General features: G+C 39.0%; 1 protein-coding gene across 5 annotated transcripts in view; it reads right to left on the reverse strand.

Annotated features, from left to right (window-relative positions):
- The window catches only part of plekhg5b (pleckstrin homology domain containing, family G (with RhoGef domain) member 5b), a 91,263-nt gene that overhangs the window by 33,239 nt on the left and 44,395 nt on the right, over positions 1–13,629 (reverse strand). For all 5 annotated transcript variants that reach the window (XM_051661851.1, XM_051661853.1, XM_051661855.1 and 2 more), the window contains 4 exons: positions 1,799–1,934; positions 1,223–1,322; positions 458–527; positions 122–213 (listed from right to left, as the gene is read on the reverse strand). In XM_051661851.1, the coding sequence (XP_051517811.1) occupies positions 122–213; positions 458–527; positions 1,223–1,322; positions 1,799–1,934 (398 nt within the window). The remainder of the gene's footprint in view (positions 1–121; positions 214–457; positions 528–1,222; positions 1,323–1,798; positions 1,935–13,629) is intronic.

The raw sequence follows: 13,629 nt of genomic DNA on the forward strand, positions 1-13,629 counted from the left end.
TATACAGAGAGTGGCCTTTTTTTTCTCTCTCTCTCTCAGAATGCACTGTAAAACATTTGTCAAACATAACTGTAAAAGCTGCACAAGCTTACACTTGTGGGCTTTGAATTAAATGACTCACTGTAATGTCTTCTTTTTCACAGCAGGCACAATCTCTGTGTCTATGTCTAGGTTTAAGTCGAACTTGAGGCTGAAGCACTCCTTCCTGGGATCCTACAGGGGGCGACAGACCAACACCAGGTTATTTACTGATCTACTTCAAGTCATTTACACAAAACTCTAGATGTGACAATCTGAGTTGTTATCTTTCACCCCCTTTAAGGGGCCACATCCTGCAGCTGTTGATGATTATGAGACGTGTCATTTCCTGTACACTATGTTTGATATCAAAGGTAAGACCACATACAAGTCTGCACTTGTACATTAGAGCTATTGTTAGATACATGAATTTTCTCACATCAGTGTGGCGTCGCCTGGGTTTCTTTCCTTCCCTTCCTTTCAGCTTCATTCCTCCTGTCTTACGTTCCCTAATAAAAGAAAGAAGGACGCATGAGATAAAACAAACAGTCATGGCATCAATAAATATGATGAAAAAGTTGTTATTCCTTATGCAAAAATACAGGAGCCTTTTCCAATTCAATTTAAAATCCAACATATTTTCCGTAGTCACTGCTTATCCATTTCATAAAACGATCAAAAATGAACTTCAAATTAAAGCATAAAATTCAAATTAAAGCCTATATGCTACAGTAGACTTTCTGTTCCAAACCCAAGGAAGCCGACCTACAAGACAGCAAAATCAACAACATATGGATCCTTCATAGGATAAAAAAAACTTTATATATGACTATTTTATGCATTACAAAAGCTACTGTGTGAAATCAATATTAATATATTTGCGTAACCTATGAATCGTTCATGAACACTGAGCAACATACTAATGCTAATCTCTACTGTAAGCATTAGTCGATGCTGCCTATATAGACACTGGACAGTAACTGGGTTTCCATCCAATTGTGAATTCAATGTGAACAATCAAAATATTGCATTTTGCAAATAAAGCAGCGTTTTCATCGCATTTGATTGAGAGAACAAAATAGACACTTCCAGGGAAATTGGAGCAAAATAGAAATGGATATGTAAGTTATAGCAACTGGGGAAGACACTGTCACATTAAATGGCTATTTGAATGTTGTGCGAAGGTTGTAGAACACTGACTGACCCTCGTTCATTGGTTCCTTCCTCGTCTTCCTCCAGGTCTGAGGGTGGGCTGGTGCGAGGGGGACAGGAGCGCGTCGACACATTCCGTGCCAGGATGGAACCTGACGACACATAGATTTCTTTACCGAAAACATTGAGGGTCTTCGTCAAATAAAATCAATGACAATGTTGAGAGCACTTTAATCAGAATATTTAAAAAACCAGCAGATTTTCAAAGTCTGACATTCAATATTACTTTCCTTGAAGAAACATCCACACTTCAAAATCGCAATTATACACAAAACTAAATCATATGCTAAACCAATTTCTTTAAGATTAATAAAAAAAATAAAAATAAAAAACTGTTAGAATGATGACATTAATAATCAATGAAAATGTGTGCATTCAGAATATCTATCGATGGGAACTGCAGTTGAGTGCTTGATCTCATTGGTACTGCTTGTATAAACAACCCATCCAGTCCTGGTGTTTTTGAATGAAAGTCATTTTTTTTTATGAAGCATAAAACCTATTTGACAGTAGGTAACATGAGTGTGTGTGGGTGTTCCAGTGTGTATGAGCCTCCAAGGTCATTTACCTTGTGGCTGCAAGTCAAATCGGGGGTGTCTGTCAAAGTGCATACTGTCATCCAGGTGACAGCATGAATCACATGACTCACACAGGTGCAGAGGGCTTTTACCGTTCAGTTCCTGACAGTCAGGGTGATGGCACACCTAGAGAAAGAGGGAGATTATGAGACTACAATTTTCATAGAACCTCTGAGTCACTCCAAGCACAGAGGTATGGTGACATTTGCTTCTCCCGGGACTTAGAATGGCATATGTGTCATCAAATCAAACTTTTGTGACTTTCAGTTCATGTCTGTTCTTCTATATGCTAGTGTACTCCTACAAGTTGACAAAATAAACATTTAGTCGATATACACATCTTTCTCTTCTGGGAAAACACACCACAAATTTGGACTTATGTTGCACTCAGTGGTGTATACAAATTGTTGTCAGTCAAATGCTCACTAGAATAAGAATGTCCCGTCCCCCAAATACTACCTGCTGCCAACTGAAGCAAATCATGGTTCAAGGCTATGAAGTAAAGCAAAGGCTACTGGCTATTTAGAAGGAAAAAAAAAATGGACAAATCCTTCAATAGTTCCCCACCCCAAATTCCTGTTTCAACAGGAAATATGTAAACTATGGACTTTTGGGTAGTAGAATACTGCTGTAAAGTACCAGTAACCATATCGGTTTGGCAAAAAGGTTCCCATTCAAAGGATCATTCATGAGCACCTATTTGAACCACAAAATGATAAACGGGACTCTATACCAAACAAAGGCCACATCAAATGCGGCGAAAGAGTGTAACAGTTTTGTTCCAAAAGTAAAAATTACATTTTTTTTTTCCATAGAGGAATTGAATATTAATAATAACTTAATTTTTTTTTAAAGACAGACCTACCGTGAGCTCCAAGGTTGTTAATAAATAGAATATGCTTCTGTTTAAGCCATCAGTTTTTTATTATTTCAACTTAATTAAAAAAAAAAAAAAAAATTGTGTTTAAAAGCAGAATTCCTGGAGAAGTACTACACTACCCATGATACTAAAGGGGGAAATCCACCAATTAGAGAATCACAGCAAACAAAGCTCAGCAAAAGATCTCTGCAGTGACCGCCCACTTCCATGACACAATCGATTTAATTTAGTTTTACGTTTTACAATTTGTTTGCATCATTCGCAATGCTTCGTGGGATAGTAGTTAATGTCCTCATTAAAGATGTTATGTACACAGTATGATTTTTAAATACTTTGTTGCTGCAAATCAAAATTTGTAATCTTGTGATTCACCCCATAGCTGGTTGGTTTGGTTCATGGCTTAGAACTATTTTATGGAGGATTTTATGAAATCCCTATGAAAAGGGATTTCATAAAATCCTCCAAAAATACTTTCAGAACCAAGACGGCTAAAAAAGTGTGAGAGGGCAATTTTGCACCCTATTGAAACAGCGCCAGTTGTGTTTATTGGGGGCTACTCCTGTTTTTGACAATGCAAAAAGTCATGTGAACCATCTAATTGTATACAATCGAACAGAGATGAAGTTGCAAAGATAGATCACTCTATAGAGTTACCGCAAGAATCCATGCTTTCTTATAAGACCTCAAATCATGATTCCAACCACCTGAACTAAGAATTGCAGAAGTTTCAAGACACTCAGGATGCTTCAGGCCAAAATAAACCCTCAAGCCTTTTTGATAAAAGCATCGACTGCCACACCTACAAGTCCATAACACAAGGGCTCAACGCTTAATCCAAATCCCTTTGAAATGACTCATACAGAAAAACAGAAATCAACAGCAACCCTGATGACTGCAGGACGGCCACTCCCTGCCTTCCCTTCCTCTTACCTTCCACATCATGGGATGTATGCAGGTTGCCCAACTTGTAGTCTTGGGAGGACTCTGCAGATCCATGGTGGAAAAAGAACCAAGACTTAGCCCATCAGTGCAGTCTCAAAGAACATAGATCGTCCACATGGAAGGGGTCCCAATTCTGCCCCTTCCCCCCAAAGCTACTACAAGATGTCCAATTAATCCACCCCCATTGGTGTCTAGTCAGGTTAAGCACCCAGGGGGATGGCTCAGGGCAGGGGGGCAGCTTTAGGGTAGTCCTGGTCTTCCCCAGCAACCAAATCATCCTTCAGATGTCCAAACCCCCTCTAATCTGGGGAGCTAATCATTCACTGTGCTCTCTCAGACCGATACGATGGGGCGGTGGAGATTAGATTTAACTCATCTCTCTCTCAGACTGAACTCTGAAAAGAGTTCTTCCCCAAGGAGGAAAGGCAGTATTGGCTCCATAAAGATTTTACATAGAGCTTACTTTTAAATGGGCCTTGTTGTCGGTAATAGGCATGACATGGCCTGCCACAATGAGCTCAGTTAGGTTAGGTGTACTGTCATGTTTGACAGGATAGGATTAAGTGCTTTTTGTTGTGGTGTGTGAAGGCAAAAAATTTGGAAGGGCAAAAATTGTTGAATATTATGGATTCAATTTGTCTACACTTAAAGCAAACTTAGACAACAGTGCATGCTTGGATGTCAGAGGTTTATAGCTTTTCACAATTTGAACAAACCCCTAACCCTAAGTATTAAACTTTGATGCACAACTCATCCTACATTAGCCGCTTTTCCACAATCGGGCAGAACGGACCTGAACACAGTAAGGAAAAGTTCTAGTAGCATTTCCACTTGAGCACGGTTCAGCACAGCATGATCACAAACGATTCTTGGCTCGGATTTCTCAGCATGGTTAGCTAACTGTGCTTAACCATGCAGGTGAAATTGCTTTAGTATGTAGTGACTCACGATTGTCAATTTGTCAACGCCAAGGTAACTAATTTGTTTCTAGGTAGCTGTCAAAGTTTGGAGTGTATCTTCATGATTTGGTGATGATTGTTTAACTAGTATAGTAAATAATTTTTCTACACGCCTTTTTCGTCAGGGAGGTAGATAACGCTAACTAGTTCAGGAAAACTAAAATTACTTATAATATTTTGTAAATAATATTATACCAACATTTTTAGCTAGTCAGTGAACTTTTACCTTTCTGTGTGTTCATGTGCGGTGGCATGCACAACCCCTCAGGTAAACCTCTAGTCTTTTTCTCTTTGCTTTCCTCTTTGTGACATGGGCAGTGTCTTTCAGGTGCTATTAACAGAGTGAAATAAGGGGGAAAGCAGTCCTAAAAATTGTTTTCCTCCAATGTTTATCTCTCATGCTGTTGCCAACTGATGGATTAATGTACATTCAAGCACAACAGTGGAAAAAGAAACCATAAGCGTGCCAGCTGATCAGCATGGACTGGCACAGTTTCTCAACGAGAAATGGTTGATGGTTGAAAAGCACCTATTGTTTGTGCTAAAGCCAACTAATATTTCGTACAGATCCAATGAGTTTAAAAAAAATGAAGTCATGGGTAAATATGCTCTACTACTGCCTATAGAAATACTGTTCCTGAAAGAGTGACATCTTGACATCAGCAGTCACATTGGTGATCATGAGTTTCAGCTCAATTAGACTTTAAACCTCTGGAGCCTTCTGGATGACCTTTATGCTGCCTTTATGTCCTTTTTCAAGATTGAAACTTTGGTCACCATTTACTTGCATTGTATGGACAAAAAGACATCAAATCTCCATTAAAACAACTTTGTTTGTGTTCCGCAGAAGAAAGTCATACGAGTTTGAGACTAGTCGTATAGTACTAGTGTACAGTAGTGATATTTTATATATGCATATTTGTTTTTATATTGTGCCATTGGCTGTCAATGCCCGAGTATTATGAGCCATCAATGCTGTTTAATAACAAGGACCACAATGGAAATAAGTCTGTGTGTTTATCGTGCTATCCTTGACAAACCAGTTGTGATGTCTTGCTTTTGTCAAATAAACTTAAACTTAAGACTACATAAGGGTGAGTAAATGAGAGATTTATCATTTTTGGGTGAACTATTCCTTTAAGGTGTAAAAAAGATACAGTGGTTGTACCTTTGAGGGTACTGCTCCAGTGAAATCTGTTGTACCCCTAAAGGTAAACATTTTGCACACACACAAAAAAAAAAAACATCCGACACTGTAAACCCAACAGAACATTAGACTTGTTATAGTGGGGGTTGCGACAGCAAATAGACAGAAAGTTGACAGGTTGTCCCTCTTTAAAGTAAAACCTCCAGTCGAGTGAATGATTCTCAGATCCCAGCATTCAACAGAACAGCCTGTATACTCATGCAACTGGGTGTTTGTCATCAGCCGCTGCTATGACAACTGTGTCAGCTTTTACTGTGCTGTCAGTAGAGGAGCTGAATCACTGGGAGGGATGTGTGTTCTCTGATGAGTTATGGCTCGTGTGTGAAGACAGAGAGAGACTCATGGCTGTTTGAGGATCAGCTGAGAGCGTGAACTTGACCCCAGAGCAGTGACGTGTGATCACATATTCACAGTTTAGTGCTTATTAACAGGAAAGTGTGTGAGGGAAATGTGATGAAGAAATGGGAAGATAGAAAGTTGAGGTCAAAGTGAAGAATAAACAAGACTGTCATACTAAATTTAGCGCAGTTAATGCTTAAAATACGAAATAATTTGCAAGTTTGATAAGAACAACAAAATTTAAAGGAGTCATGTCATGAGGAATCACATTTTCCTTGATATTTTGACATATAAGTGGTCTTCTACTATAAAAACATACTGTAAATTTCAGAACTCAAAACTTAATCCCTAATGCAATAAAAGCATTTATTGAACCCAAGCAGCAAAAATGCCTTGTTCTCTACTTCTGCTATTACCCTACTCTCTGCAGCAAAAAAAACATCAATGCACCCTTGGCCCCGCCCACTTGCGCTCCATTCATTCAGAGTGAGATCAGGACAAACAAGGCCTACTGTGGCCTAATTATTCCTGAACCCCAAAGGGGACCCATCTGGACTATTCTGGATTATTTTTGTATATATTCATGTTCTAGACAGACATCTTTAACCGCTTGATACATATATGGGGCTGCTTTAAAAAGGAGGGGTGTCAAGTTACAACTCTGAAAAGAAGATGCCACTATTTCATTTCATTCAGCTGCTTTGTCTCTTGTAGTTTTAAGCACAAACGCATCATGGACGCGTTCTTTCGCCCACCTGCGCTATTTTTAATTGTTGATGTATGATAACATGCGCTAGATGGACATCTTTGACTGTTTTGATGCACTTCCGGCGATGTGATGCTGTATGTGTATGCCTAGTTCCCACTATGCTTTGGACTATGTGTGTGTCATTTGGATGTGTCTTCATCGTATTTCAGCTTGGATTGCATGTTTTTTTTTTACTCATATTAGCGTGGATTGCTTGTGAACCAGTCATGATACGATTCAAGCTTTGCAAAGCAACTATTATTGAAGGATGGGGCAGTTAAAAACACTTGGACCCAATGCAAAACTGTAAGTAAACAGTTTCATTCATGAATATTTCAAATGTCATGACTGTTTAAAGTTTATGGTGCCGAGTGTTAAATGTTGTGCTTGAGATTAACAGTTTAATATATTCCGATGCAATGTGTTAGATGTGCATTATGTGTAAACCCCGAAATGTAGTTTTATAATATTTTGAGGTTGTTCATTCTTTTACGATTGAGTTTCAAATATGGCTGATTTAGAGGGGCTGCACGATTAGTCAATCATAAAAGTGGGCATTTATGTAGAAGTTTTTATAAAGTTTTTATAAAGGCGTTTAGACCAAAGGGCCAGAGGGAGGGTGGAAAATGATCATATATTACTAAATTATGACTGTTTTGGTGAAAAAAACCTTAACATTATCAGTGGACCTCAGGGAAGATAATACAACTATAAAAAAAGAGCATTTCATGACCTCTAAGATATACTGCATGTAAACAAGTCTTTTTACAAACTCAATTTTGCTTTAAACTAGGCCTGTTGATTTAACATGTTAATTCAGTGCAATTAATTATTTACAAAATAACATGTTAAAAAAGAAGAGATTAAAAATAAAGTCTAAAACGAGTAAACGGAGGGCACTGGCTGTGCAGCACACACACTAAGGGCTTCCTGAAACAGCTAAACCGAGAGACAGCAAGCATGTTACACACTGACAAAACAGTTAGGCAATTAAAAGGACCCTCAACCAGGGATCAAAGTCAAGGAAAGCTGAGGGTACTGTGTGTGTCTGTGGCTGGTTTTGGAGTTCTGGTGCATTCCCTATGGGCCTCAGGAAGGGGTGATATGTTTGGTGTGTAAAGTGCATGTAAGTGAACAGCACAGAGAAACAGACAGCTGTGAACACTTTGGTTTTGCATGTGCCGCAATATCTTGCGTACAGTGCTGAAAATTTGCATCCCATCTGGTTAGGAGAAGGACACAGTTTTAAAGGCATACAATAAACTATGTTACATAAAAATGACAGCAATCACAATCTCCATAATTTACCAGAGTGTGTCCCAGGATTACCGCGTTATCTGTGCTTTGTGAATAATTTCATGCCCTCATTTTCCCCTCAATAATCTTTCAAGCAATTAATCCTTGATTTGAAAAGGCTTTTCATGCCAGAGAGTTTTTATCAGCATCGATCGGCGCTGTCTGATGACCTGGAGTGCAGGGGACCCATGGTGAACAGATTTTGTGTTTTTTGTCTGTTTAGTGTGTTCTGCTGTGTACATCACGTGAAGAAGGTGCTGTGCAGACAGTGTGAGGAGTTTCATGTCAAAGGTCAAGTGTTGTATCCTGTACCACAGAACTAATCTGTCTGACACAAACCTGAGTACCTGTCCTCTCCACTGTACAGGACAATCTGTCTTACATAAATGTACATTTTCATTCTTTCCCAATCCCTCTTTCACACACACATAATTTTGTTTCAATGTTTAATCTCTCCCATTAGGGGAAAGCTGCACGAGAAATGCGTCCTCTCAGTTTTGAAGGGCAAAAAAAATAAAAATAAAAACATTTTGTCTGTAGTCTGACAGTAGTTCATCTGTTTTCAAAAAAAGTATAGCTTTTCCAGTAACAAGCTACTTTTCATAGCGGTTTAATGTGACAAAACACTGTATTGCTCTTTTTTATCACATTGTATTACTCACTTTACAGCTAAGTGAGCTGATGCAAAATGTCCTATGCTGCATTTATGTCTTCTTTTAAAGTAGTGAAATGCAGCTATTTATTTATTTATTTTTCTCCCCAATTTGGCATGCCCAATGCGCTCTGATTCCTAGTGGTGGCGCAGTGACTCGCCTCAATCCGGGTGGCGGAGGACGAATCTCAATTGCCTCCACTTCTGAGACAGTCAGCCCGCACATCTTATCACATGGCTTGCTGAGAGCATTACCACAGATATCTAGTGCGTGTGGAGGCTCACGCTATTCACCGCAGCATAACTCACACACAACTCGCCACGCTCCCCACCAAGAGGGGGAACCACCTTATAGCGACCATGAGGAAGGTAACCCACCTGACACTACCCACCCTAGCAACCAGGCGAATTGGTTGCATAGGAAGCCTGGCTGGAGTCACTCAGAACACCCTGGATTCGAACTCGTGACTCCAGGAGTGGTAGTCAGTGTCTTTGCTTGCTGAGCTACCAAGGCACCCATGCAGCAGTTTATTACTATGTTTTCAACAAATTGTAGTTTCTAGTTTTAGAAGTGTAAATTTATTTGTTCAACTTTAATGCCGTCATCCTAATTGAGAACTCCATTGTCAGCTTTGATTGTAAAAATAAATCAGATCATATGATTGTTATACCGTATTTTTAGAAAGATATTGCCCATAAGAATCTAACTACTTTTTCAATAAATAATTCTAAGCCATGAACAAAACCAACCAGCTCCGATGTGAATCACTCCACTACAGACTTTCATTTGAAGCAAAAAATTATTTGAAAATTGGACAAAAAAAAAAACAAGGTACAAGACTGGTCGCTAATAATATAAAAAAATTTTTTTTTACCAATATAAAACTACTGATTAAAAGTTGTTGATTATAAATATTTTTATTTTATTGCAAAATATTCTGATTTTTACAAATATATAGACGATTTCAAGAGTGTAAACAAAAACAAAATGAATTAGAATGGTCCAGACGAATTTCTGGATCCTTTCAAAAAAGTCAGTCTTCTCAGCGCTGTTTTTGGAACGCTCTTGGGCAGTTTGGGCAGCTATTTTTCTAAACAAGTGGCATGAAAGTGCAGCTCCTATCTACTTGAATGGAGAAAGACCAAAATCTCCAAAACAGTTGGTCAAGATTAAATGGTAAATGGTCTGCACTTATATAGCACTTTTTTAACCTTAGCGGTTTTCAAAGCGCTTTACACTGTGACTCATTATCCCATTCACACACACACACACACTCGCACACCAATGACAGCAGAGCTGCCATGCAAGGCGCTAACCTGCCATTGGGAGCAACTTGGGGTTCAGTGTCTTGCCCAAGGACACTTTGGCATGTGGAGTCATGTGGGCCGGGAATTATAACACCAACCCTGCGATTAGTGGCCAACCCGCTCTACCACCTGAGCCACAGCCGCCCCCAGCTTACAATAAAAGAACATATTTCAAATAAGCAGTAAAATCTGGGGGCCTGGGTAGCTCAGTGGTAAAATATGCAGGCTACCACCCCTGGAGTTCGCTAGTTCGCTAGTTCGAATCCCAGGGCGTGCTGAGTGACTCCAGCCAGGTCTCCTAAGCAATCAAATTGGCCCGGTTGCTAGGGAGGGTAGAGTCACATGGGTAACCTCCTCGTGGTCACTATAATGTGGTTAGGGAATGTGGTTGGGAATCGGGCATTCCAAATTGGGAGTAAAAGGGGAAAATAAATAAATAAATAAGCAGTAAAATCTGACAACACTGTGTGGCTTCACTCGAGCGGTCTGGCTTCCCTGGGCCTCGGCACTTGAGGGGCAACCTGTCCCGTCAGCCGTGACGCGTGCTACAACTTGCGCTGGGGTTCCGGGGTGCGGGTCCGGTGACGCATCTAACTCGCACCAGACCCTCCCCGCTCCATCCCGGAAAGACGCCAGCAAGTAGAGACCAGTCTCTCGAGGAGGAGAGGCGTGTTCTGTGTTTAAAGGCAGTGGTGATGAGGCTCTTCACTGGGATCACGCGAGCCGGGGCAACGATGATCCACAGGAAGGGCATGCCGTTACGTCACAACTGGTATAATAAATTGTGTTTCTTTACCTTACCACGCATGCATGTTCTCAAGTTGATTGACAGGCGATTTTTGTATCTAAAAGGTGATTGGCTATTTTACCTGTAAGGCGTGTTGACCATTGGCTGTTCCAATTTCTCCCATTCATTTTAATAGAATGTTCATGGAACAATGATGTCACTTGACATCACCAACAACAGTCCTTGAAATGGAAGTAGTTTGAGAGTATAGGAAGACCGACTCGACTGCATCAGCATCATGCAAGTGGGCAGTTGCTGAAGTGCTTGTTTGGCGCACTTTGTTGGCTACCATTCTCTGATTGGTGGAGCGTTTCTATACAGGATCATGATCGGTGTAGTTCTTCAACAGGAATTACGCCATTAAACACGATTTTTGAAAAAGTCTAAAACTTTAAGTATAAAGTAGACTGATGGCTTCAACTGAAACACCATTGATTAACAACCTCAGCTCAAGGTTTATAAGTTATCATTATTTACCTATGGAATAAATTTGGAAAATTTCCTATGAAAAAAACTTTTGCACTGCGCTCCATAAGGAGTAGCTAGTAGCTTGGCAATTTACACTTCAAAAGTAGCTTCAACAACAATTAAAAAATATGCTGAAACTCTCAAAACAGAGGAACATTACAAGATTAAGCAACATTACCAGTAGTTTGAGTGAAACGTGCACAGCAAAAATTGTAAATAGTATGCTTGCACAAAAATTTTCACTCAAACGATTGCATATGTGTGAACACTCCCTGAAATCAGCTGATAATTAAGTGTAATTTAAGGTATTTGTGAGAGATCAGATGTTATCAGTAACCCCACCTAAACATCTAACTCAATCTGCCAACGCACTGTTCTCCAAAAGGCATGAAACCGTAACACTTTACTATAAGGTTCTATTTGTTAACATTCGTAAACGCACGTAAATGCAACAATATATTTGTTACAGCATTTATTAACTTTTGTTAATGTTAGTTAATAAAAATACAATTGTTCATTGTTAGTTCATGTTAGTTCATAGTGCATTAACTAATGTTAACTAATACAACTTTTGATTTAAAAAATGTAATAGTATATGTTGAAATTAACATTAAATAAGATTAATAAATGCTTAAGTATTGTTCATTATTAGTTCATGTTAACTAAGGTTGTTAACTAATGTTAACAAATGGAACCTTACTATAAAGTGTTACCCATGAAACTTCTTGAAAACATTGCCAAGCGGTCGGCACGCGTGCTCTTGACACATTAAGCTGTGGTGCTCTCGTGGCCATCACAGGTTCGAGTCTGGCTTGCGACATTACCCGATCCGGTTCCTCTTCTCTCTCCCCTTCATTTCCTGTCCAAGTAAAAAGTGGTAGTATATGCCAAAAAACACCTTAACTGTAGTTTCTAACTAAATTACTGAAGCATCATTGCAGTACAGTTGATTATGAAATGTCAGAGGTTTTATTAGGCATGTTTCTTCTTAATTTAAGGTGAAATCATAATTTGTCAAACAAGATTATCTTAAAACAAACAAAGTCTGATGATTTAAAAAACAGGCTACAAATGAGCCCTACACTGATAGCAACATGGTGACTATGGGTGCGTACTTGTGTGTGAGAAAGAGAAATGTGGGGACATGTAATACTGTTTTTATATAAAGTTCATTATCATGACTACAGACTAACCCTAATTGTCCGCTAAAAAAGTCTCTCTACTCAGAGAAGTTTTGCCCTATTAAACTAACCTCTGGAGTCAAATTTGTCCTTAAAATATAGCTAGGTAAACCCCCACACATGGGGTCATCTACTGTATAAACACAGACATACTGCCTCTTAAACACAACTGAACTCATTAAGACTAAAACATGCACGCACACAGAGCTGATTCATTTCCCTCTTCAACACAAACACAGTTATGTGTCAAGCATGAGTGTGCGAGTTCAGCTGCGACAGCTCTTATACATCTTAAAAAAAACTGGCTGCTTTTTTCATTTATATAATCTCTTATGAGCATGTCATCACAAAACAGAGTTGGGTGTGAACTCTGCCTGACCATTAAGCATACCAGCTGACATTTTCCGCAATAATGCGTCACTGGGGGCAAAATAGTACAGACTGAGGCCACGTCCACACTAACCCCTCAATGTTTGAAAATGCATTTATTTTGCAATGTTTACGTCTCCCATCTGCACTAAAACAGTGTTTTCCTCCACTAAAAGATTTTGACTTTCGAAAACGTTCTCTATTACTTCATACCTTTGAAAAATGATAATGGATCCATGTGGACGCAGCCTGAATTATGGGGGTTTATATTTTTGTGTAATGACCGCTACACTGTTTAATCTGTATAATCAAACAATTTTCTATATAGCTGTGCTTGCTTCATGTCTCTTGTATCTCTGTGCACTTTCTTTGTTCAAAGAATATAAAATAGTTTCAATTCAAATAAATTTGTCACATGAATTTATTTATTGGGTATGTACCGATGCCCGTTTCGCATCTTTGCGATAACGATCATCTAATCCAACTATACATTCTCCCTTAATATTAACAAGAGGAAGATGAAAATGACAAAGATGAAAAAATACACAAAAATAAAGATGAAGACAAATACACAATTTCAAAGAAATTCTGCTAAAATACAATTAAATTTGTACACACTACAGTGGATAAAACGCTAGGAATAAAACGTAAAAACATACAATCCTGATTTTTTCTATTTTTCATA

The sequence above is a fragment of the Myxocyprinus asiaticus genome, chromosome 29 (genome assembly GCF_019703515.2).
Source record: "Myxocyprinus asiaticus isolate MX2 ecotype Aquarium Trade chromosome 29, UBuf_Myxa_2, whole genome shotgun sequence".
NCBI lineage: Eukaryota > Metazoa > Chordata > Actinopteri > Cypriniformes > Catostomidae > Myxocyprinus > Myxocyprinus asiaticus.